Genomic DNA, 27833 nt, shown 5'->3' with positions numbered 1-27833 from the left:
CTGATGGAGTCGCACGTCTTTACTATGCATGTTCCCCAGCATCAGATTCAAACAGCACTTTATAACTTTAACTGCAGCAATTTTTAAAACAGTTGTAGTGTATATTATTGAAGGGACCTTATGTTTCTTCAATTAAGTCATTTGTTTCTTAGTTTTACTGCTAGAAACTTGTAAGTTATTGTATGGGTATGGATAAGTGTACTTAACAATTATGCATTAGTATTTCAATTCTAAAAGAGTATAGAGTTCAACAAATGCTGTGTAGAAAACATTCTTGGAAAGCCAATAATTTCAGATGAAAAAGAAAAAATATGAAAACACTTGAAAGATCTAGGGTTTAAATATATTAATCTTTCAAATCAATTTAACCCAACACAATACAATCGAATATGTTTTTACAGATCGCCGAGTACAATCTATAGCATAGTGCACTTTACAAATAAATAAAATGTAGTTTAATAGTTTATATAGTTTCCAACATGAAAGATAAAGTAGCTGTTCTAGACACTGTTAATGTGTGTGTACATCCCCTGACTAATTACTAATTGATATTTAACATGAATTGTTAGAAATAATGTGTGGGGCTCTGTAGATTCTGCATGTATAAATGGGAGAGCCACGGCAGCAGTGAACGATACTGCACTCTGATTGGACAGCTCAGTGTGTTGATGGACAGAGAGCTGTTGTCTTTAATTTCTATGCAATTGCGTTGGGTTTGCAATCACCAGAGAGAGAAGGCAGATCAGAGCAGTTAACACTTAAACTACTATATTTGAGACATTCATTCACACCATACTAAATCTGGTTTAAGGTGATCAGATATTTCAATCCCACTTAAATTGGTTTAATTTTTTCTAGATCTACTTTTAAGGTTATTTTGAAGGCTATTACATTTACATTTATTCATTTGGCAGACGCTAAAAGCAACTTACAAGTAGTTTTATACAGCGGCACATTACTGCAGAGCAATCAGGGGTAAGGTGCCTTGCTCAAGGGCCCTTCAGTCATGACCTGCTGGCACTGAGATTAGAACCGGCAACCTTCTGATCACAAGCCCAACACTCTAACCACTAGGCCACGTGTTATGGTGTTTTAAATGTGACACATCAAATGTGAAGACAATGAACTGATCAAATATAACTTTTTGCTATGCAATTTTATCTATTTCCTTTGTAATTTTGTAGTATGTTATTGTGTTCAGTGGTGTGTGGTGCTGTTTTAACAGCAATTAAAATACGTTAGTTTAATTTCTAGTTATTTTTTATATTTATCTTTACTTTTCAGATAAATGTAAATGTGCCTTTCTTTTTTGAGTGATTTCTGTAATACCACATGTGCCTTTGTAATGATGTCCTGTTATGGATATTAATAAACGTTTACTTTGAAAACAAACATGCGTTATTGTCTGAAACAATTTTGGAAATTCCTCTGAAAACTATTTTGTTATGTGTCTGTTCAAATTCATATACTGCATATGGTCAGAGAGTGATATCTGCTTTGGAATGAGTTTTAGTATTCACTTCTTACACAACTTGTACTTATGTTTAATATCAGCAACTGTAAGTCAAATATCACAACATAAAATGTTGCTTAGAACATAAAACATGTAAATATAGACTCTTATGACAAAAATCTTATAGTAACCCACCGAAATCAAAATAATGGATTATCAACCATTTTCCAGAAAAACCCTGAAAATAAAATATCTTTTTTTAATTTGTTGCTCACAAAAAGTGTATAGCTACTGCAAATAAAATGATAGTGCCAGTTTAATAAAGGTAGTTTACAGGATTAAAATACACAATTTGACACACTGTATTTTAGTGGTTACTCAACAAACCGATCATTGTGATGAAAGCTGGGAAAGCAGAGTTCATGATAACTAGGATATAATTTATCATGCAGAACTTAAATCCTCATGAATCACTATTTCATTCTATCATTGACAGCTCCACTTCAGTCGTGTTCTGCTTCTAACTCGCCGTCGGCCTGCTTTGCAAATCACGTTCAAGTGACAAAGCTGCTTAAGTCACTTGCTAAAACAAAAGAATGTAAATGCAAGATGGAGGATGTGGGAAAGGAATTCTCACCCTGGACTTGCCTCATGGGAAAGCGAACTGTCCAGTGGGCGTGTGCAGTTGGGCGAGGTCACCGCAGCCCGCCATGCTGGTGTGAATGAGGAGGAACCAGAGAGAGGAGTCAATGGAGACAACTCAACAATGAGGGTTTAAGGGTGAGAAGGAGGAAAGAAACAAGATAAAAGACCCAAGGTCAAGTTCAAGGCCATTCTTACTGTCTGGATATTTAAATGAGGGTTAACGCAGACAAACACACACATTCGGATTAACACATTCACACTTTCCCAGCATGAAGCCCACACAACAGACATTCCCAATACATTGAAATTAGTTGATGTTTAAGTATCTGATATTATGATTTAATCTGCATTTTTTCACAGAATATTTTAGCTACAGTAATTAGAAAAAAGTTATTATTGACGTATAGGCCTATGGTGTTTTTTCTTTTGACATCGTCTTTAACATAATTATTACCTCATCCAAAATGGTTACGCTAATTGATGAAAAACATGATACTGGTCATAAAACCACATTAACATTCCATTCTGCATCTTTTCTGTGTGAGACAATTTTAAAGATACAGATTATGTATTTTAATTTCATTCAAATCATTTTTTTATTTGTCTGTGAATCAAAACGGAATAACATAAGTGTCAGAAAAAAGTACTCTAATGGTGAATTTCTGGCAAACTAAAAAAATAAAACACAACGGTACACAATGCCGAATCACATCCTACATTGATTCAAAGCGGCTATCAGAAGGATGGCTGTTATTTTGTTGAAACAATAGAGAGCACATGCTCAGAAACACTCATCCCTATATAAAGCATTATTTATGTACACTTGTGTAATACCAAGTGTAAAAAAGGTGCATTTTTCAATCAACAAAAGATTGTAAAACAGGAATGTTGTTTTTCAATATGATTTAATATGTGTGCTGACAGACAGGACCACACACACAGACACACACACACACACACACTGGTACAGTCTCTCACACACCAGAAGAACGTGCACAGCGTCCCAGTGCTGTTCCACAGCTGCTGTGAGTCGGCTTTGTGCCATGCTCCACCTCTCTCTCTCCCTTTGCCGTCTATCTCTAGCTTTCCTGCTGCCTTCTGGTTGCCTTGGCAACTGATGGCACTGACTCAGAGAGGAGAGAGGTCTGCAGCACACAACAACACTTGCAATCACATACCCCCCTTAAGCACGCAAATATATGCTGGCGCACAAATAAACATAGAACATACAGACGAGAATGCACACATTAGTCCCCACTCACATGTGTATGTTTTTCCAAGGAAGATAGAATGTGTGCTATATGATTCTAAACCAACAATTATATTATAAATGCAATTTCTTGGGATAAAATTAACCTGACTACATTATGTTACATCACCAAAAATAAGGATTTAATAGCAATAGATCATTAAATTAGCAATCAAATACTACCCCTTCTAGCAGTGTGCTAAAAAGCTAAGATTGTATGTGTAATACACATGTTTTCAAAAATCTATATTCTGAAGTTCACCAATAAAAGCTATTTTTAATTAGATCTAACTAATGGAACAATGTTAAAAATGAAGTGGCATATTGTGTACTGTTTATTTCCTCTGATTCTAAACCAAGAATGATTTCAACATTAATTTTAGGAAAACCCAAATTATGGGATCAAATGAAGTATGAACCATTTCTTTTGTCAATCAAATATGAAACAACACTCAATCAGATTTTACAACATGCTACAGTCATTTACTGTACCTCCACCTTCAGAATATGTGCAGCCTTTACATATCAAAGAAGTATCTTCAATACTTGAATAAATAATTTCATAATAACATTACCATTATTACTTTGTTATGCAAAAAAGGTTCTGATTTGTTTCAACAACTGGATGAAGCTAACTGCCATAATTCATTGGGGACTTGAATTAACCTCGGATGTCCAAATTCACACTTTTTCGGGAAGCATTGTATTTTTTAAATGATTAAATACGGTGTTGTCAAAGTTGACACCTTTTCAAACTTTTTATTGGTTAGATATTTGCAAAACCAAGTGACAAACATAAAGGGTTATTAATAAAATACAAATCACAAAATATGGAGAAACAAGGTTTCAAAAGAACATCAGCTACCTACTGGTTAAACATGGACCAAAAGAACATCAGCTACCTACTGGGTAAACATGGACCAAATGGTTAAATAAATGATCAAATAGAACCAAAATTAACAGAAAGAAAACTAGAGAAATTAATTACATTTTAAGTTCTTCTATCACGGTAATAAAACGTTCTTCATTTTAATATGTTTGAGAGGGAATCAAGAATCATAATAAGGGATAACAGAACAGAGAATCGCAGTCTTAAGATTAATATTTGCCAAGAAACAGGCATTATTATAGGAATTTAAGTAATGTAGTCAGAATATAGTGTTAAATGTCTTCTCATGGGAGACCACCCTCGTCATTTCTACAGAAATATCCCAGCAAAATGCCATCCGTGACTGATGTAAGGCTACGTTCGTTAACATGGATTGACGTGACATTTGATGTGAAATTTGATGATTCACAGGATACCACTGTGGCCCTGTGAATCAGTGTGGGTATGGCCCTTAATAGTGACTCTAATATATCACATATGGCCACTGGATTAAGCACAACACAGACACATGAACATACAAGGACTGAGCACTAACTCCACTCCACAATGACACTTTTAGGAGAATGAAACCCTTAATTAAAGTGCAGACGTGAAAAGAGGACGCAGACACTGAGGAGAGCAGAAGAAAAGCAAATGAGATGGACTTCTCCAGACTGTCTGGGAAAGAGTGTGGGAGCGTGTTGCCCCTTGTGCATATGTGCACGTGTTATCCGAATAGGCGGGACCGGGACTGATTTATGTACGAAACGATTTTAGTCTCAGCGTTGACTGAGATTTGGCTTTCCCTGTAATCTGGTTATGCGCACACACTTTATTAGTCGTACGATTTGTAGAATTCCATTTAAACGTACAAGGCTTCAGACTGTTCAGACCCAGCTAAGAACATCACGACTATGCATCGCCTTGTGTATACAAACCAGTTTTCTGTCTGAGAAGCACAAAGAGGAGAGGTGAAAGGTCAAAGAAGTGCACTAGGAAGGGTGGCTTTCTCATGCTAATTGCCATACCCACACACCCCCAGCTCTGTCTGACACAGAGTTCTGAGGCTCCCATGATGGCACCGAGATCTGTCCTCCATGAGCACTCTGGGATGTGGGTGGTGACTGATGGTATGTGATGCTTCAAGGATGGACAAAAGTGAAATATTGTTTAGCCTCATGGGGAAAGGAACAATGACAGGCTGAAAGACATTCGTGAAAGAATTTGTAAAAGCAGGGACGTCTAGACATGGATGAAAGATTATTGTGGAAAAAGTCTGTGTAATCAGATTGTTTGTTTCGTTTAAACAAGATGGCTGTGGCATCACTTTGTCCAAGCTCATTCGGCCCAGAACAAGCTCAGAGGTTTATGTAAGATTTAAGGTACAAAAATATTTATTTACTTTATTATATTTAAATGTTTTATGTACGTCAGAGCAAAGACACTGTTAGAGAACGAACCATAAGAGAAAGTGATTGTCTGACCAATGTAATGGCCAGAAAAGCCAGAAAATAATTTTGGGCCTTCTCCGTTGAGATGATGTGGCAAAATCCCTTCAGAGTGTGCAAGCAACTGCTGTGGAGGACCTTAAGTGTGTGAAGACACTAAAATTTTAAATACTCAAAAAAAAACAGCAGCTATGTTTAAGCATTGTGAAGTCCTGAAACTGAATGACTGCAAGCATCGATGTCACAAATGTACAGTGCAGTCAAATGTATGCGCCTTAAACAAGCGAGCATAGACTCACCATGAACACAGACACAGCCTAAAACATCTTCCTTCGCCCCTGAGCCAACCTGTCATTGCAGGCCAATCATTATCTAATAATGATAGTGGATGTACATTTTTGCTGACTTGGTGCCAACTTGAGAAAAAAAGCAAACCCATTAGCTTAAACTGTGTGGCAATTAAGCTTTAAACTGTTTGGAAAGGTAAACCCGACATTTGCCTAATGTCTCACATTTTCTTATTTCCTTTGTGAATGATATGCTTTCTCTAAACGTGTGGAAAAAGTTTCAACACAAGCTTAATTACTGCCTGTAAACGCATAATTATAGTCGGGAAACATTCAAACCAATAGTCCACGTAACGTCACGAGCAATTTATTAGCAGGTTTAGACGCTTCCATTCACGTGACAATCCGTGAAATTGTGATGAAGCGAATCTGCTTGCAGGCGCGTCTGGGAATCCACAAATCCCGCACGACTCTTATTTCATATCGCGGATGAAAGCGTCAATGCCACCACTTGGCAGACAATAATTTATAGCATGACACAAAAAGTGAGCGACCTCCACACTGCCCTTTAAAGACCACCAGCTAAGCCAGTGGCTTTACTTTTGTAGCACACAAAACTTTAAAATATTTGTGTGAAAGCACAAGCAACTGTTTACTGAACTGTTAATCCGCTAATAAGTTTTGACTATACAAATTTCTGTTTACGTGCATTTATTGGTTGTGCAATAGGTTTAACGATAAATCAAAGTGGGAGCATATTTTATTAATATTCAGAACAGTAGCCGAGAACAACTAGACTCCTAATAAAAACTATAAAACGAAATCTTTTAACAGTTTGTTTAGTTAGGCTTATTCTTGGTTTATTTTTGACATGCTATTATTTTGATTTCAAAGGTATCGTTTAGAATTACTTAAGGTGCATATATTAATTTCTTAAATAAAACTTGGTTTGCGTTGACCAAATTTGGACACAAATGTGTAGCCCTACAGATAGATCACCGTGTGAAGCTCCACGAATTTGTTCAGTCAGAGGGGACCTCGTTAGTGTGCGTGTTAGCGCCCATCTTCATGTTTCTATTATGTGACGTCAGCCTCAATTAACAACACGCAAGGTCAACAGGAGTAAAACGTTCTCACAGCTTTCCTCGCATCAAGGGGGCGCCTTTTGTTTAATACGCCTCTTCATCTGGCATTCTATAGGGATACACTGCAGGACCGGAAATGAAAGCAATGAGATCATTCACCGTCCTGCTGATATTCGTTCCAACCCCTCAGAGTAAGAAAAATAAGTGCCGTGATTTTTTTAAAGGCAACTAACAATTCTGATTGGGAGGGGAATGCGGAGTCATTTCCGAGTAGGACTAATTCAAACGGTAACACCCACTTAAAGGTATTTTCATTATAATATTCGTTTCATTTGGGCGATCCGACCTAGCTCTATTTAGCCATTTTTTATGTTCAGGGAATTTAGTTAGCCTGTTTATGCATTCGTAAATGTGATTTAAATTTCCTTATTTTATTATAGGTGTACAAATTCTAAAGTAAGTTTGTGGTCTGTCAGCAATAAATATTATGCGTCCCAAATCAAATTAACTTAAGCTATTTTAAATATAATATAAAAACATTGTTTATCTATAAAATAGACATATTTATGAAATATTTTATATTGTAATATATTATATAATATATTGTTATTAGTTAAATGTTCATGTTAACTGAAACATTTCTCATAAAAACTCAAAGGAAAACATAAATCCAAGAACATTTATATTTATGCATATGATAAATGAATAATGTAAGAGACTGCATACAAGCAAAGCAGTTACATAGGTGCATCTCTAAATTGTGTATTAATCATCATCACACTGACTCTTGTTTTGGTAAAAAAAACGAATGTTTTATTTCATTTTAGTTCAATCAAACAAACACAACAAAGGCTGTATTGAATAGGTATTATTTAATAGTTATTATTTATCCATGAACAGACCCAAAAGTGAAAAAAGCATTTCTAAAACAATCTGTACCAACAATGGCTACTAAAAGCCCAAGTGTAGTGCCTTGGAAATTCAGTGTTGCGTGGACATGAAACAGTCCTTTTAAAATAATCCAATTTACCTCACAGCCCAACAAAGTTGCATTTGACAGCTTTAATAGTTGTCATCGGTATATTCCAGATATTAAATTTATAACCGTTACATAAACGTTTTGATTTTGGTTCTGAGTCATGCATGTGAACCACTCTGTGCCATTGTGTGTCTGGATCAGACTTGTTTGACATGCACCCGAATTGACAGCCTATTTACACTTTCTCATTCGTTCGACATCCCAGTGCGCTATAGGAAATAATGTGTGGCTGGTTTCAGACATCGCTTGTAATGCAGGACGCTTCGGATTCTAAAGAGCATTTGATTGGACAGGAGACCTGTCGAGGATCTGAAATGCAGAATGATGTCATCAAAAATTTGGATTTTATCAGAAAAAGGAGACTGTAAGTTTTAAACGCTTATGTATTCTAAATTAGAAAATTTACATGGTTTTGAAGCACACACACATATAGATCTCATTAACACACGCATATTCAAAGCCCCAAAAATTTTTGATATTACGGAGGTGTTTTTAGGTTTCATGTTAGATGAAGGGGGGTTAATAAGAGACAACAAGCAAATAATGATGGGACAAGAAGTAATTGTCATGGAATCGTGGGAAATCATAAACAAAAAGCCAGAGGGAGTAGCAAACATCATGTCCCTCCCACTTTTTGGGAAACAATCAGTATGTTATATAAAAGTTTTGAATACCATTGCAGATGGCTTTAAGACCCAGCAGAAGCCTCTACAAAAACCGGTTGCTGCAGAACCACTGAGCAAGCATTTACTGACCTTGCACTCAGTTACCTGATGCCTACAGCAAGAATTGGGCGAAGGTTCTGTCGCCGAATTAATATTCATGAGCTGATAGTGTTTATTTTGTGCCCCCCAAAACACCCCCTCCTACACACACAAACAATCACTTTACAGATACATACTGCGAAAAGCAGCCAATGGCATCTTGATGTTTCTCATCTTTTATAGGCTACTGGTATCAGAGAGCATACTGGAGTCCCAAATAAAGCTTGAAGAATGCCACTAGACATTTTAGAATTTTCATCATTTTCAATGAATGACAAAAAGGACACTCCTAATTTTTCATCACTAAAAACGAGGTTCAGCATTGTTCTGAAAAATGAACCCATTAAAAAGTACAATATTTGGTGTTTATTATTGAATTTTAAAATATAGTGTACGTTTAATTACATTTCACAATTCCATTTTCTATTTTTTATGTTGAAGGATTTGCTTGCATTTGTTTACTGTTGTAATAGGCTAAACAACATGAGCGTACCCTTTTTCATATTTTTGTGATCATAATCAATATGTTAATCAATGATGTTAGTTTAAGCAGAATAATTCATTAAATGCTATAGCTGATTTACATGAATGCTTGGGGAAGCGATGAATGGACTGATATATGAATGTTGGTTTAACCTCACAGTGGGATGGATAGATCCTTAATCAGTCATAAGGTGGATGTTAAACACAAGCAGGGGTCCCTAAGGGCATCCCCTTAGGGCAAATCCCTCCCCTAACACACCCCACTATCCTTGTGACCTGCTTGTCCTAGCCTAACAGGGTCAAGCCTCCAATTAGCCGAGGGTCAGAGGTCAGGGTCCTCTCCTCTCACATATGGGTCGAGAGGCTGATGGCCTGCTCCGAAGTCTTCTAGAACAGGTCAATATCAGTTATACAATGTTATATAAGCAGTTTTACAGATGTGACCTAGTCTGTGAAGAATTATAATTCTGAGATCATCAAAGTTGGATTTCAGTCATCAATTTCACTATGATTTTAATCTTTGCCATGGGTTAAACACTTGATGTTAAAGATATCAAGGTTATATTTTCACATTTTACTTTATGTAGCATCATTTTACATAGAAAACAGCACATCGCAAGAAAATGACTTCTGCTGGGTTTTCACAGACTGGATCACAAATGTAAACTCTCATTTACCCCAAACTGATTATGTTCAATTGGTCCATTGACTTATATTTTTTCATAACAATTTCATTTATTAGCCTGCAGTTTTAAGCGTTTATATATTTAGTATGTGATTATTATTAATGGAATTTTAAATATATAAACCAAAGGGGTTTATGCTGTTCTTAAGCCAGTTCCAGTTAGTAAGTCTAACAATTATTGTTTCATTAAATTCATATAAAGACCCAGCTGGATTTAATCCAGTTCTTCTCTATGTGCTTCGAAAGCAAAACTCGGCTACAAAGATTTTGTGATCAGTGCCTTAGACTAAATTTATTAGAAGGACAGCATCATTGTTTGCAGTATTCAATTTCATACCTTTTTCAAAATAAAAAAAAATATCTATGCAATGGAAGCCCCACTGTTTGTCCTAGGATTAAAACTGCTGCCATTGCCCATCCCACCGTCACAAACAACATAGTTTGTGATATATCCTAGAGAAAAATGTTAACGGGCACAATTGAGCCAGTCATGCATGTTCTGTGTATTCACTCAGCATGGGCGTAATTCTCCAGAACACTTTTCCTTTGATTTCTTTCGGTTTTCACAGTGTCTCTCAAATGCCAATAATAGACTTGTCCATCAGCCTCTCCCTCCCTTGGAGTTAATTGGAGCTGCAGAGATTCAGAGCAAGCTCTGTAGTTTGATTCATCATAGGATCACTATATTATTAGATTAATCCTCTCCAAGATTAATACCCCACCTGGACCCCCTATGCCCCCCTGCCAGGCTGTCCTGCCCCTTCAATGGCCGCAACAGCCCCTGACCTTTGCCTGTTGAGGTTTCACCAGGGCACTCTGAGGTGTGTGCTCATGCCAAAACACCAGGATTGTTGGTTTAATAAAGCTTTGTGCAGATATGAGAATAACACCAAATAACACCATTTACATTACAAAAACTGTATATTAAATCTGTGAAATATATATATACTCTGAATTGTTTAATTGTGTATGTCATGCTGCTGTCAGGACTAAAGTGAAGTTGGACGTCCCTTCACGGCAGAGAACAGCATGGCACAAAGAGTCAGGCTAATGAGCTCTGAGTAGCATTGGCATATACAAAACACTTGTCATCTCTTGGCAAGCTTATCTTTCTATCTTGCCGTTCTCTCTTTCAGCCCTCTCTCTTTCTCTCACCATCGCATTTGCTGGGTCTTTCTGCCAGACCCACGGTTTCTTGGCAGCAATGCCCCTCTCTGTATGCCATCCCGGGAGGCGTCATATAGAGAGCTGGCCCCTGCGGCTGATGGAGCCTTTCAGTCCGGAGAATGGGGACATTGTGAGGGATTGCGGGTCATGGCCGGAGAAGGCGGAGGTTTGCTCATATACAGGCCCCTCACACACTCGCAGGGCGCTTAGAACTGAGAGCCAAAGATAGATCCAACCTCTCAGCCTTCAAATGTCTCCTCAGGAAGTAGCTGTGTGAGGGACTGATGTGGGAGAGAGTGTGTGTGAGGTGCATGATAACATTGGAGGTATGCTTGCAAATGTTTTCTCTTTATGCGATCGCAAGCTTGAAAGAAACAATTTCACAGCATTGTGGGATGCTGGGGTTGTGGATGTTTGCATGTGTGTGTGTCCTGTTTACATATACATGCATTATGTCTGTGAGACAGTGTTGCTAATTATACAGCATTCTTGGAGTCATTTTTTTATTTGCATAGAGCTTTTCACAAAACACATTTGAAGGCGGCTTGAGCTTGAACCACACTGAAATGTTTTGGGATTGTGTGCGTGAGAACAAAACATGTATTTGTCGCTTTGAAAAAAGTGTCACCTAATGAATAAATGTAAATGTAATAAATGAACTAGATATAAAATACAGTAGGTGAACAACTATATGTGACCATACCAGTGAAAACCTTGCAGAAGTCATGTTTTGTTCTACATTATATAAAGAACAATATTAATACAAATACAATCTTGGTATCTTTAATAAGGCCATGTCAAAGATTGAAATCATTCAAATGAATTAAAATCAAACCTACGAGACTTTATACATTTAGTTTTACTATTTGTTCAAAACATATATTAAACAGGACATGTAAAAACAAAGAGGGTTTTTTCATAGCCTATATAAAATAAAATATATGGGTATCATACCTGATTTTTGTTTATTTAGTAGAAAAGGAAAATGAAAGGTTTCATCACTTCAATAATTTACCGTACAATTCACCCAAATGTCTTTATTGTCTAAAATAAAGACAAGCATGTACTACCATTAAATAAAATTTTATAAAAAAATTATAAAAACAAAGGTTAGTCTTTACAATCTGTAGATGTGGAATGAACTGCCAGCCTCCACCCGAACTGCAACATTCTTCACGTCTTTAAAAAAACAACTCAAAACATACCTGTTCCGCATTTATTTGACTACCATTAACTGTCTTGTGTACATTTCTTTTTAAAGTTTTGTTGTTCATTCTATCCCTTGTTTAACCTTCCTAGTAGCAAGGCCTTTTAAACTAACGCTACTGTTCAGCGTGTTGACAAAATATTTATATGTTCTCCTACTTGTCAGTTGCTTTGGATAAAAGCGTCCGCAAAATGAATACATGTAAATGTTTGGTATCCATCACAGCAGTGCGTATCGCTCAGATATTGTAGATTAAAACAAATCAAAATTGACATCCCAACTGGAATCTGGTTAAAAAATAAACCAATAAATTTTAGAACCAATCACGCTGTATGGATGTGAGGTTTGGGGCCCTCTCACCAACCAAGAGTTCACCAAATGGGAAAAACACCAAATATGGACTCTGCAACAGAAAAAAAAACATTCAACAGGTACAGCGAAAAACTCCAAACAACGCCTGCGGCGCAGAATTAGGACTATATCCTCTAATAATTCAGATACAAAAAGGAGCTATAAAATTCTACACTCACCTTAAGAACATAGCGATACTGAGACACCCCATCACAGAGCCTCAAGAGCTGAACCCAGGGAGAAGTCTCTACAACCCAATACATGCCCAAGTGAACTCCAACCCCCAGACCCTAAACTAAGATAAGTCTTGACCGTGTACAGACTCAGTGAACACAAGCTCGCTGTAGAAACGGGCAGACACAGACAGACATTGACACCAAGAGAAGAGCAACTGTGTCCACACTGCACACAAAATCAACGGAAACAGAGCTGGACTTTTATCTCATGTCCAAATACACACATCAGAGAAACATTCTACCTCCAGTTTACAAACTTCCACAAAGATTTTATCCAGATTCAACAAAAGGACAAGATTTCATACACACATGAGAAAACTCAATAAGCTCAAACCATAGCTGCAAGATATGTCAAGTCCTGCCACAAAAGAAGAACAACCAGCACAACAGAAAAAAATACTGACACAACAAATACAAACTGACACTATATGACAGGATCCACATAGAGAACTTTAATCAATACTTTGCTCTTTTTCTGTTTATTTCTATATGTGTATACTTATACTTTTATTTTAATCTAAATTTGTATTGGTTTAGAATGTTTATATAAAATTTTCATCCACTCTGCTTTGGCAATGTAAAATATATTTTATCATGCCAATAAACCTTTGAATCTTGAATATAAAAACAAACATCAGCTCTGTGATGCCACCTAGTGGTAAGAGGACGCCAAACACTTACTCACCCTGCATTCTAAAACTCATCTCAAACACACAGACACCAGTAGCCTAGTTAGACCTCTTCCCTCAATGCATGATGCTCATTTCCCCACCTGGCATCCCTGTGTGGCCGGAGGTGATTTGGCACATGACGTATCCTTCCACGAGCGTAGGAGGACCGAAAATAGTGCCAGTGTTTTTCATTTCCTCTGCTCATGCAGCCCATCCACGGACACCCAGCCTCATTAATATGCAGCCACTGGACTCTTTTTTTCACCACGCTGCACTAAGACAAAAGAGCATTGTGGAGACACCTCCTGTTTTAATTACGAGAAGGTGCAGGGGGGTGAATCATGCAGTGTGTGTGTAAGTGCCTGTGTGAGAGAAAGACAGCCAGTGAATTGATTTGCTGGTGTGTGTCTGTTTTAGTCACACTTTGTGCTTTTTGTGTTTTATGTTCAAACGTGTGTTTGATGTGTATATGCTTTTAAGAATGTGTTTTTTTCCTATAGGGTTTGAGCACAAATTTGTCTGTATGTGATGCTCTCATGCATTTGATAAAAATAAATTCACTTGCTTCAATTGCTTAAAGGAATAGTTCACCCAAAAAATGCTTTTTTTCTTTGTTTACTCACCTTCATGTTACTCCAAACGTGTATGATATAATTTTTTTCTGCAGAATACAAATTAAGATATTTTGAAGAACTTTGGCAGCCATTGGACTCCATTGACTTACATACACAAAACCAGTGAGGTATTTCTCAAAATATCTTATTTTGTGTGTCACAGAAGAAAGTCATACGGGTACTGAACAACATGAGGGTGAATAAATGATGACAGAATTTTGTTTTGGGATGAGGAGGTAAATGGGGAAGAATTAGTTCTTAAAACACAGCAGTTCTCCATTTGCCTTCCACGTATAAGCAAATCTTTCCTATCTTCACTTCATTATTTCCTAAAATTGACCATAATATCATAAGTTCCTCACACAGCATATTGATTCTATAATGTTAAAATTTATGAATGGTATAAGTGTATATCTTTTACAAAGTCAGTGTATTGATATTGTGAAACCAGCTTGAAAAGTTTTACACCGAATAAACCTAGATTTGGAGACTTTGGAAATAAATTTAAAATATTTTCATATTATTTTATGAATCAATTTAAAATACCCTCCACTGTCACGTCCTCATTCAACAGCACCAACTCAATTAAGACTCTATGATGGGCTCACCCCACTTGACCCGAACTGACCTTTGACCAGGCTCACGCCTCCTGCAATGTCAAGCATGCGTGTGGATGCGGTTGACCGGGGATTGCAAGGAGGTCGGTAGAGGGCTTTTTGTCCCCTGTGTCCAGCAATCCTCTCTCCCTAAAGGACCTTGTCAGCCCCTTTGTTGTTTTCATTGAATGTAATGGTCCCAGAGGGAGGCCTTGTAAGACCAAAAATCCCTTAATAACCGCAGAATATGACTAATTAATATTTGCTATTGACGAGTAGATATTTATTCTAGTTTCCTTGCAATAATTCCGTCATTGCTTTTAATGGTATAATTTACCATTAGTTGGCATTTTCCCATGGCTTGGTTGTTCATTTTTTTCTTGCTCTGCTCTCTGCTTAATGAACCTCTTGAACTTTGCTGCCCGCGGCGGAAGCAGGTGTGGGCTCCACTATGCAACCATTATGCTGTTTTTCTCTCCCATTCAAATCGCAAACACCTCCACTAGCTAAGAAGAGAAGACTTCCGAACCAGATCTTCCATCAGTCTTTAGTAAAGCCAATAGCAGAGAAATACAGCAATCATATTGTTCTGAAGCTTTTACAGTCAAATACAAATTTCAAGTAGAATCTGCAGTTGGGTAGACTGGGAAGTCCTTTGTCCTGTATAAAATGTTAAATAAACATTTGTAAGGTGTCATTGTAATTGTAATCCACTGGTTCTCTCTCTCTATTTCTCCCGTTGTGCTGTTAGTGTGAGGACTTATCAGAGGGAGGCCTGCTGTTGAAAGGGACCATGGCCCCTGAACACAGCCTGCCTGTAATCCTGTTAATGTGAGCTAAAGACAAGCACTCTGACCATACAGACCGGCTTTCAAAATTCACACAGGACTTTCCCCTCAGCACACACTCCCACTGAGAAACAGCAAAGTGCATACTCCTACAATAATTTGAATGATTTGAAATATCCCCAAATTAGCTTAATGCTAATTTAAATGTCTTTAAAACGTCTCTCAACAAAACATTTTAAAATACACACGTTATCAAATATTAAGATTTGCTCATAAATTACGTTTACTTCAATATCCAGGAAAGTTTACGTTTTATTCTCTTAAATGCTTAAAACAAATCAAGTATGTAAATGCCCTATTACGCGCACTTGTTCATTTTGCTTATTATAAAGCGCAATTAAGCACTTCAGCGCTAGCGCCTATTCACGTCCCAGCTGTCCACCTGTCTGAGGCCTGGGAAAAGACCTTGGCGCTGGTTCACGTCTCTGTGAAACGCGCACTGAGCGAATGAAAAGGAGGCGTAGAACAGAACCCTTCCGCGCATCGCCTGCGAGCTCCCGGCGCTCCTAATAACGTGCTATCAAAATAAGACCCCCACTTATTCTTCTCCGTTTGATCCTCGAAAGTGAAACTGTGCTAATTACGCGACGGAGACCATCTGGACGTTTCGTTAACCCTTTACGGCGTGATGAGCGCCATTAAGTATTCATGAATTAAACGGCGCTTTCACTGGGAATCATCAGCGAGATATGATGTTTACCGAAACACAGACACCAATCACGACCACTACATACACACTGTATCTCAAGTCTCAACCTAGCACTCACACAACGACATGTTAACTATTACAATGAACAACAGATAAAATAAATAGCAATATTCAAACTATTTTATTTAAATAATTATTCTAATGATTTAAATGATTAACTGCTTGCTAATAGTAGGCCAACACGATTTGAAATATAACTGTTCATTTAAAATCTTTTTCTCTTTCTGGTTTTATTTTCTGGTTAGAAATTATGTGTTTCGCTGCATTTGTGAAAAGTTTGATCTGTGAAACAAATCAGATGGTCGACACTTAATCAATCTACGATCAGAGAAAAAGTAAGCTCATAGGATGCTAAATATAAAATAATTTGTAATTTATTCACGTGCTATTTTATATTGATTTAGAATTCATATTGTTTTGAATTCAATTGTCGTGTGTACTTCAGTGAATTAAAAACACATAAATAAATAAAAAGTGTTCCAAGTGTTTCCCCTTTTTGCTAGTATTCAATATTAAATAAAAATGAACCGTTCAATATTGCGAAACCATGTTATATTACAAGTATTTTACAGAGATAACCATCAGAATAATGAGCTTCGCTCGTCCTCTCGCATCACTGTATGGTCGTGAGTAGCTCTGTATCACCATCTGGTGGTTTCAAAAGCGATCGTGTTGGGAGATTGCTGATAAAACACACGGCTTTAAAACCCTTGTGTACCAATTAAAAAACTCACACTTATGCTAAAAATGGACAGAAATGTCCATGTCCAAACACGGTCATGAAAATATTACATATCCATATTTTTCCACACTTTCAATTACTTTTATTTTTATTCTTATCATAACTACCAAACATTCATTCATTTTCAGATTTTTAACCCTTTAAATGCGAGTTTGTTAACATGGTGCCCCTTTTGTTTTTTATTTAAATGTATGTATATAGAAAATGCAACATAACAACCAATACATGGGCAATTCTACCTACGACTAATAAATTCTAAAAATGTAAAGATAAAAAAATCAATTAATTTTAGGTTTAGCTCACATTTACAAGATTTTATGATTCCCACGTTTTTATGATAACTTTACTTTCTCCAATTTAATTTGACATTGAACCTCATTAAAGAAATATTAACTGGTACTATGATTATGTTAATTTAATAACTGGAAAACAAAGTAATATTGATGCATTAATATGTGCTATTCACATACCATTCTCTTGTCATTTTTGGCCTTGCTGCAGCTGACTACAAGCAACAGGCACTTTCTACATCTGTGTCAGCAACAGCCGACATCCGGTTTAAGTACCTGCTGGCAGTGGCTGCCACTTCTTTCTACCAGCAGATGTATTTTGCTGAGCCCCCTCTCCAGCTGTTTCTCGCAGCTAGACTCTCAGAAACCCTGATCTGGTTTTCGACCTAGAAAGGACTTTCTGACAATGATTTTAACAATAATGGAACAAATTTTGTGGGTTTATTTTAAGAGCATCAGATGAAATAAGTCACACCTGCAGAGAACATTACAGGCAACAGAATTTTAAACATATGAATAATATCATGAAATAACACAAAAAGAACAAGAAAACTGGTAATTTAGCTGTTCAGTTTTTCAACTTCGTTTGGTGTGGCTACCTCTGTGAGCTCATTGTGATCTTCCTCCTCACCCGGTAACTGAAACAGACACATTTCATTACAGCAAAAACCAAAACATAGGGTTAATTAAATACAGATAATTTTTTTTTAAATTAAAGCATTGTGAAGTGTTTACCTCCCAGTAAAGAGCATCCTCAAAGCAGTGAGTATCCGGAGGACCACCATAGATTGGCAGCCTGAGAATGAGTCCTAAGGAGTGCACACATATTGTTAGACATTTTTGGAATGTACAAATCACAATTCACTGCACACAAACACAAGCAAATACACCCATGTCTGCACAAACTCACAAGCATACACACAACTGAACACCCACCTGTAAGAATACCACCAAACAGAGCCATTCCGAGTGTGACAGCCAGGGAGAGAAACTGCATGCCACCCTGATGTGAAGCGCTCCAATCATCCTCTTCACTTGCAGAAAATACTTTTTTTAATCTGTTGAAGAAGAAAGCGTGACCAATAAGTGTCTGCCCTCACAAAGAATACTTTACATTATGACTTTTTTTATAACATTTTCATCACACTATCCATGTTAGACTTAATTTAATAACAAACACTTTAGGTGTTACAGATTAGTTTGATGATGAAATAATACATTATCATCATCATCATAAACAATTATATTATATTCACAAAGATATACAGTACTGACCCCTCTCCATAAACTTCCTTGGATGACAGGCAAGCTGTGACAGCACCTACCACAGCTCCCAGAACTCCTGGCATTCCATGCAGGTTATGAACACCACAAGTGTCCTGGATCTTCAGCTTTGATTCCAAAATCGGCTGGCAGAGTATGAAACAGCACACACATGAGACTGAGGCTTATGCATGTTTACATTTGTATGTCACAGCTGTGTCTGAAATGTAGGTACGCAACTGTGGGCAACTAACCGTGAGGTATTTGTATCCCAGAACTGAAATAGTTCCAGCCAGGAATCCCACGATCATCGAGCCAAATGCAGTCAGCATCATCTCGCCAGCTGTTCCCACAGCAACACCTCCTGCCAGAGCAGCATTCTGGATGTGCACCTGAAAAACACAAGACCAGATATAACTGAAGCATTTTATAAAGCATGAGAGCAATGAATGGAAACGTTCTTGTAACTATGCTGGTACAGCATGGTCATAGGTTATATTGCCAGAGAACACACACAAATTCTAAACTGTATACCTTAAATGCACGAAAAGTGCTTTGGGAAATGGAAATCCTGCCCTTCAAACAATGCATAAGCAAGTAATTTCAAAGCAAAACTACAAGGGGGTGCTCACCATGTCCAATTTGCCTTCATGGTTGAGTAGGGCAGAGAAAGCGAATGTAGCCAGTGTGCAGGCAGCCAAAGAGTAGTAAGTGTTCATGGCAGTTCTGTGCTGGGGATCCCCATATTGTGTAATGGCTGAGTTGAAGCTGGGCCAGTACATCCACAGATAGATGGTACCTGAACACAATAGAGAAAAGCGCAATGTGACTGATTTGTTAGACAAATGAAAAGCAACAGTTTGGTTTACCACAAGTCAAAATATTTACTTGTAAATGTAACTCACCAATCATTGCAAAGAGGTCAGAGTGGTAGACAGATGAGTTCCTGTGTTTGCTCTTTTCCAAGGTTGGCCTGTAGAGAACACGGGACACCACTAGGCCGAAGTATGCGCCAAATGTATGGATGGTCATAGAACCACCAGCATCATTAGCCTATAGATATAATTTTACATTTACATGTTATAACAACACCTATTAAATGTAAATCAGTAAATAAGCTTTCTCTGTGGATATTAAAATATAATTGATCTAACTAGCAGAAAAAGATTTACACAACTGATGATCATCGCTGTCTTTTAACAGCTTTATTAATACAGACAGGGAAATATGGAGAAAAGGAATCAAGTTATACAAAATATACTATCAATGCACATTCTGTTAATCAGCATATGTCATGATGACTTATTCATGTGTCAAACCTGTCCAGTGTTTCGAAAATGAATGTGTTGAAGAAATGAATTAATGTGAAACAGGATTTGAATATTCCAATAAACAATTTTTCTATCCAATAAGATACCAAGGACACTCACCCCAAGGACAGAGAGTAGGATGAACTCATTCACAGCAAACAATGTCACCTCGAAAATGGCCATAACAAGAAGTTGAACAGGACTGGTCTTTCCCAAAATGGCCCCGAAAGAGATCAGCACTGATCCAGTGCAGAAGTCTGCATTTATCATACTGCAAAACATTTATTTGCTGTGATTAAGTGTAATTAATGCAGTATACCGTAGGCCGCACACTATAGTAAGCTGTTGCATGTGGCATCCACTTGGTGGTGCTGTGCAACTGTAATCCAATTAAAGGCCACAGCAGAAGCAAATGTGTAGCAGGGTTACTACATTTAGTAGTTTCCAAAAAACTGTAACTCTATGCATTGTAGCATTGCTCTTTTTTGTGCACAAAGAAAATATTGGTATCAGCTACTGGTCTTGACTAAATTACTAAATGTCTTCAAACCCCTAAAAGGAACTGTGCAATTTGACTTTACCTTTCCACACCAACATGGATCTTGCCGTGATGCATGCCATGTAAAAAGCCCTGCATAAGAGTGGCCCACTGTAGGGAAAAGGCTGCGATGAGGAAGTTAAATCCCACACTGCTGAATCCATAACGCTGGAGAAATGTCATCAGAAAACCGAAGCCCACAAAGATCATCACATGCACATCCTGGAAACCTAAAACAAACAGTTTCAATTATTTTCCGTTATCTTCTTTATGATTCCGATAGGTTTACTTACATCATTAATAATAATTTAATAAAGTGTCATTTATCATTGATGTGAGTCTGTGCAGTCACATATAAAAGCTTGAAAGGAGTATTTAGTTGCACCGTTTACAGGAGCTATCACAGCAGCTATATCGGTCTGACACTATAAGCACACTGAACCTGAAATTAACCCCTGTGTTGTTCTTTGTGTAGACTCATTCATTCAGCTATTTCACTTCTTTTCACACAATTATACTGTTGCCAGGCAACTGGCCATTGACCTGGGCACCAATGAGGATGGCACAGCCCCAGTGGGCATGCTGCCCACATACCTTGTACACTCTTCTTTGGCAACTCATAAACAGTTTCTAAAAAGTTTTGTTTTGCCACTGAGACACCGAAATAAAACTAAGTAAAAATCTCAAAATATATTTTTTATTCATTGTATTTGAGTATGCCTAAAGCATTCAAAAATGTGTGCAGTCCATTGAGCAGTGGAACTTTATACTTAATGTAAGCACCCACTCATCTCTCCCAATTCATTCTCTACTTCCTAAAGTGAAGATCAGAAATATGGAAACATAAATCTTCACTTCACAAATCGAACACCTGCTAAAGTAAGGTTGTTGTTTTTATAAAGTTTTCGAAGTTGTTTTGACAGTTAATTTGAGTCAGCTTTCTTTTTTTACTCAAAGGTGTGTACTGTGCTAATAATACAGGCACAATATCAAATAAAAAAGATGGCTCTGGTTAGGCACTTAAGGTAGTACCTTTTTCCAAACAGGTATACAAATTGCATAGATTAAATTGAAATACTGCACATAAACTTGGCGATGGAAAATGTTCTGGAAATGTTTACAAAGACTTTGCATGTTGCAGGTCTAAAACTTCTCATACAAATACAATACTGAAATGTATCACACAAGTCCATGTCACACAGAGTTGTTTGTTGAATAGGTGCACACTGTGCAACTGTAGTAGTGAGTGTTTGTTTTGCCTGTAAAATTAAGACAGGCACAAAACAATCATTTAAAATGTATAGAACAATAGAATAGTCTGACCACTTTTTAACTCAATTCAAACAGTTTGAACTAGTTCTCATCTGCATTTTAGCCAATTTAACATTCATCAGATATCAAACTAAAAGGCACAACTCTTTGTTTCTACTGGAAAACATCCACAGATGTATTAAACAATTGACGGATTAATGCATGCTAATTTATTGCAATTATGATTATCACCCAATGTCAGAATTTTTGAATATCTTCTTAACAATCACATATTCTGTAGCCCCAAAACTACAATCTCTCAACAACTTTAATCACCTTGTTAATTTTCCTTTCCTCTAAATATGCCCACATTTCCCCTCAATGTTACTCTACATGCACTTCTCTTGTCTTGTTTTACTTACTGGGATAGCGATAGTAGAATTCATTCTTATACTCGTGCTCTCTATGGGTTCCATTTTCATTCCACTTCTTGGCATCTGTGTCATGGTTATACTCCACCAGTACTCCAAAGAGAATAATGAGAATGACCTCCAAGATGATGCACAACAGAGGCAGTCGTAGCCTCATGTTAGTGGAAGAGTCAGTCATGGTGATTCCTTTTTCAGTTTCCTTTGCTCACCCTCTATCCCCTTCACTCTTCTGGAGCGTGGTGCAGCGTCTAATGGGTCTGAAGGGGTAGAGTGCAAGAGAACATCAGCTGATACAAGTCTTTTTATTGTTAGTTTAGCTACCTGATGAGCTTGTTTACGCCCACCTTCTCTCAAGTCTACTGATTCGCAGCAGTTCTTTGCTCCACCCTCACCTTGTTTGTAATGAGGCGTGTAAAGAATGTTTGAAACACTTAGGTCATAAAGAGTATTTAAGCAAAGACTGTGTACCAATAATGCAACCGAGCAGTTAACATTAAAGATGACAGTGGATAAATGTAATGTGAAGTTTAAAATACTGTAATGACAACATTAACAACAGTTCAGAATCTGAGACATATTTTTGTAGCTAGGTGTAAATGCAGTAAATATAAATCTTTCTGGATTTTGTTTGTATGTAAGAATGAGGAGGTGGGTACAGTAAGTGTACATGCATTAAGGACTAATAATGGTCACTGCTCCGTTAAAGTTGCTGATGTGGGCTGTAAACACAACGTAGAAAGCAGATTGCCTCTGGCATTAGGTGTGTCTTGTTAATACTTGGATAGTGGTTTATGTTTTATACACAGTTAAAACTGTTACAAATGCACACAAACAAGCACAATTAAACAGGCTAGATTATAAAGTTTGTACTGATTGATGGCCAATTGAACTTAAGCTTTAGTTTAATGTAACATTACGAATAGATTTGCAAACAGCCTCACATGATGCAAACGTAAATTAATTAAATCAAGTTTTTAATCAATGACCTAGTGTCTGTGTGAGTTTATATAAACAATTCATAAACATGGATAAGAGCAATCCTGGAAACATCAGCAATCAGTGACATTGCTGAATCCACCATCTATTGGCTGGTTACATTTGTTTCTACAGTCAAAGGAATCCCACAATAGGAAACCGCTAATCCCGCTCTTCATTTGACAAGAGCAATTTAGAGAAAAAAGATAAAGTTAATCCCTCTTTGCAATACTTGTGGTTCAAATATAACAAGGGGATAAGAAGTGCATGCTTAATGCCATGTAAAAAAAAAATCTAGCAAAACATTTTTGTGCAAATTACTTACAGTTAGGCATGAACCTTTGCCAATAACCTGAGGGTAAAATATGAAACGTACTGATGAACACGTTTGATAAAAGTGATTATTGCATAAGTAATAAATAACGTATCCTGACATACATGATAAAGAAACACAAACACTTAGAAAGAGCTTAGGCATAGCTTTCAAGCAAATTTGATTTCGAACTAACCCTGAAGCCAATACCTCAATTATCAGTCTTGGGTTAACAATGCGTGACCTTTGATCTTTCACCTATGCTTTCATCTGAGTGTGCGTCTTTGATAAAAGATTCAAATTACTGCATAAACGACCTGAAGAGCACCAGATTGCCAAATGCTTTTGTGTGTACATAAACCCTGTCTAGGTAAACACCCTGACTAACTCCATCACTCTTCTCTTTCAGAATGAACCCTTGTGACAAATAGTTGTAAAGATTTGGGAAATGTTGAGCAATAATACATTTATTTATACAGATCTTTTAGCCTTGAATCAAGTCATTTTAAGAAAATGACAAGAGTAGTTTTAACAGTACAACACTCACTGTGTGAACCAGTGAAAAGTACCCCACAGGGAATTTCACGGTACAGGAGAAATCAAGTCAAACCTGACTCTTGCCACTGCTTCGGGTGCAAACAGCTTGAGGGTTGAAAGAGATGTCTCTGAACTTGGTGGCAAAAGCCTGTAGCTAAATCTGTATGAGAGATAAAGTCATTTCCAAGAGATCTCCTTATCATAAACAAAGCTACTGCCAAGCAGGGTCTTTTGAAGGATCTCGAGATCTCTCTACACTGGAATTCCTTAACATGCAGCTACAGGTCCAAGCAAAAACATATTCATCCAATTATATTGAACATGGGTGGAACAGTTAACTGGTCATTTAGGCACGTAGTGCATCTTTAAATGACATTTATTAATGATTCATCACTCTTAAACAGATCTCACTTTCATTTGTTATGGCATGAAGAAATGCCACATGTTTTTCCTTCCATGACTGCCAATATTAAACATCCACAACATCCACTAACTAACAATACATACATTCTGAAAAATTTGAACACAATGCTTTGAGTATTAACTAGGAGAGAGTGTTTAAAAACGTCAACAAACATTTACTATTGACAGTAAATAAATAAGAGCCATACAGTATTGGACCTCACTTTATCAGACAGCAGCCTGAGGGTAAGGACAGGTCTGTAACCAGGGCATGACAAGTCAACGGAAAAGGGTCAACCTTTCACATTTTCACCTTGAGGGGATACTTCGCCTAAAAAGAAAATTACTTCATCATTTACTCACCTTCGAGTTGTTCCAAATCTGTATAAATCTCATTGAATGCAGAGAAAGATATTTGGAAGAATGCTTATATTTCTTTGTTCTGTTGAACACAAAGACATCTTGAAGAACGTAGGAGAGCAAACAGTTCAGTTTGACTACCACTATATTTATTCCTACTATGGTAGTCAATGAAAGGCAAAATATGTCTGATTATAAGCATTCTTCACAATATATTTTTCTGTGTTCATCAGAACAAAGATTTATACAAATTTTATTAACTTGAAGGTGAGTAAATGGAAGTATCACTTAAACCCAGCCTTTATAAATTGAAATGTTTGAACATTTTTATTATTACAATCACAATACGTTTTAAGTAAAACATTTAACAAACTATCAGACATTCAAAGTCTGCTGAAATTTGGAAGTCAAACTTTTTTAATTAAAAACCTCCTGAGATTTTGCACTACTAGGGTTATTCTAAACCCCAGGTAAACAGAATCCTGGTTTATCTGTTGCACGTTTCAGACTGCTTATAAATTACCAGGGGTTAAAGGCTGTCGTACGAGTTCGCATGCGATTTTTTTCAATCGTGTGGAAATCGTGTATGCTCGTATGGTCGCGGCTCGTATCAAGTGCAAGGAATTACGATCCGAGCAGAGTGCCTTACGAGCACTTCCCGACCTCCCGAACATTTTTAAACATGTCTAAAAAGTTTGTGAGCTATCGGTTTGAATTCGTGGAGTCGATTTGTTGATCTATCTGAAGTTGACCAATCACGAACTAGGAAAACCAAAGAAGAAGATAGACAAAGATGGCAGCACCACAGCGAATGTGGACTATTGAAAAAGAGGACAGGGTCATCCGTGATGATATTTTACAGCGGATTTAACCATGTAACAAGGCCTGAAGGCAGTTTTCTGCATCATGCTGACTCTGCATCACTTTTCTCCCACAATACAATATGAACTCCATATCAAAGATTTGGCCTGTAAAAACAGTATGTATACAATTATAATACCTAGACTATCCAGCAATAACATTTGTTCAAAACATATATAAAAGCGACGTTACTATATGCACAAACTTGCGTGACACGCTATGGTTATATACTTTGCCATATCTTCCACGACCACATCAAAGCATGCGCTTTGAACTGAAAGTCCATGCTTTTCTCTGCTCTTCAGCCAAACTCTATGCCATGCCCTTCTTTTTCTTTTCTTTTTTATTCTTTCGCAAGCCATTGCTGCCACAAAAAAAGCTAATCTTCCTCTGACTCCATGTTTCTGGCGCGGAACTTTGTGCGATTGCTTCGGAAATCGGCAGGTCGTAAAATCGTGTCGTATATCACCTCGACCGTATGATTTTCAGATAAACTCACTCGTGACGTGTGCGTGGACATACGATCTTCCGACCATCAGAATTCGCACCGTGTACGCCAGGCTTACGAGATAACACTGGGTTTTCATAACCTGACAATACACGGTGTACACAACTTCTTTTCACACTGCACACGTTTGGCACCGCAATGCAGGAATAACCCTGCAAAAGAGTTACTAGCCCCAGGTAAAATGAGGGGATAACCCCGCTTCAAAATGAGAATTCTTCCAAAAATATATTGTTCTGTGTTCATCAGGACAAAGGTTTATACAGTATAATATATATATATATATATTTGGAACAACTCGAAGGTAAGTAAATGGAAGTATCACTTTAAGTATCACTAACAAGTGTGAAACGTTAGTTTAACCAGGGTTAAATGCGGGATTTAGAATGAAGATAACTCCTGTTAAGCGCAGTGTGAATGGCACCTCACCCTCAAACGCATCAGAGTTCCGCAAACTTAAACATGTTAACTTAATAAATGTACAGTAACAACCACACCACTGGGGCAATGAAACTTGTGTTTTGTTTGCATAAATCGTGCTGAGAGAGAGACCAAACGCCGTTCTGGGCCACTGTAAAGTGTACAGTAAATCCATTTAGTGTGACACTTAAATATAGTAAATGATTAATCTAATTAAATTACATTCTATGCAGTATGTATCATTTACATGTGAGGTTATTGATTACAGTATATAAGTGGTTTTACATATTACATACCTGAACTGACAGTAAAGGGTCCTTAAGTGTTTTCTTCAAATAGGGATCTAGATGTGTGTATCTGACCAGGTTGACGGTGAGGAGGGTTGAGCTTCGTTTAGCAAGCAAGCAAGCAAGCAAGTAATTTATTGCCATATCAACAACAGTTGATTGGAATTTGTCTTAGTGCCACTCCAGTTAAAAAGGCAATACATAAACATACACATAACATACAGTACATTAAAAAAAAAAAAAAAAAAAAAGCATTACATCTTTAACATTCAACACGTTTTAGAAAACATTCAACACGTTTTAGAAGCAAAAGCATATATCCGTTTCTTATTTTATACCACCCAGCATGTCTAGAATGTATATTGTTATGCTAACAGCACGTGCGAGTAGATGGCACACTTGATGGGTGAGTGTGATATGTTAATATAACGTTAATTCATAATTCAGTACTTTCATTCCAAACCACTGAAGCGTAAAAATGATCATGTGCTGAATCTACCGCTTGACAGAACTTGACAAGAAAAAATATTTCAGGAATTTGTTTAGTTATCTGCCGAGAAATTGAACAGAAATACTAACTTGCCTAGCACACATACTTTATTAATTAGCGGAGATGTTAAAAATTATTTAGCAAACCTAAACGTGTTAACAACACAAATGCACAGTAACTGCAGCATTACTGTGGTAATAGTTGAGTTAAATGAATATTCTCACGTCATTTTTAACTATTGCGTTTTTGCAATTAGGTGACGCCAATAATTGTAAAACTCAATGTCTGTATGATAAACCCTAGGATACAATTAATTTAATACCGTAAATGCCACATACACTTGATTTCGGAGGAAATTGATTATAAATAATACATGTTTGATAAATTACCTGAACTGACAGAAAGGAGCCGTTATGAATTTTCTTCAGATATGGCTCGTGCTCGTGTGTGTGT

At 37.2% G+C, this 27833-nt stretch overlaps 1 protein-coding gene across 3 annotated transcripts; it reads right to left on the bottom strand.

Annotated features, from left to right (window-relative positions):
* Window positions 1-17851: 17851 nt before the first annotated feature.
* rhbg (Rh family B glycoprotein) lies at window positions 17852-27833 on the bottom strand (the record flags this gene model as incomplete). Of its 3 annotated transcripts, XM_079470389.1 has the most annotated exons (12): window positions 27770-27833; window positions 22222-22487; window positions 20592-20778; window positions 20131-20281; window positions 19606-19753; window positions 19333-19499; window positions 18955-19092; window positions 18713-18846; window positions 18374-18495; window positions 18173-18246; window positions 18037-18075; window positions 17852-17912 (listed from the first exon to the last, which is right to left on the bottom strand). In XM_079470389.1, exons 2-12 carry the CDS (start codon window positions 22406-22408, stop codon window positions 17907-17909), a joined length of 1353 nt encoding a protein of 450 aa, XP_079326515.1. In that variant the 5' UTR covers window positions 22409-22487; window positions 27770-27833. The 3 variants fall into 3 exon arrangements, with proteins under 3 accessions (XP_079326515.1, XP_079326514.1, XP_079326513.1); XM_079470388.1 differs by lacking the exon at window positions 27770-27833 and having other exon boundaries at window positions 22222-22515; XM_079470387.1 differs by lacking the exons at window positions 17852-17912; window positions 27770-27833 and having other exon boundaries at window positions 17998-18075; window positions 22222-22515.

The sequence above is a fragment of the Barbatula barbatula genome (assembly GCF_947034865.1).
Source record: "Barbatula barbatula genome assembly, chromosome: 12".
NCBI lineage: Eukaryota > Metazoa > Chordata > Actinopteri > Cypriniformes > Nemacheilidae > Barbatula > Barbatula barbatula.
This window is presented reverse-complemented; position numbering and strand designations above follow the sequence as displayed.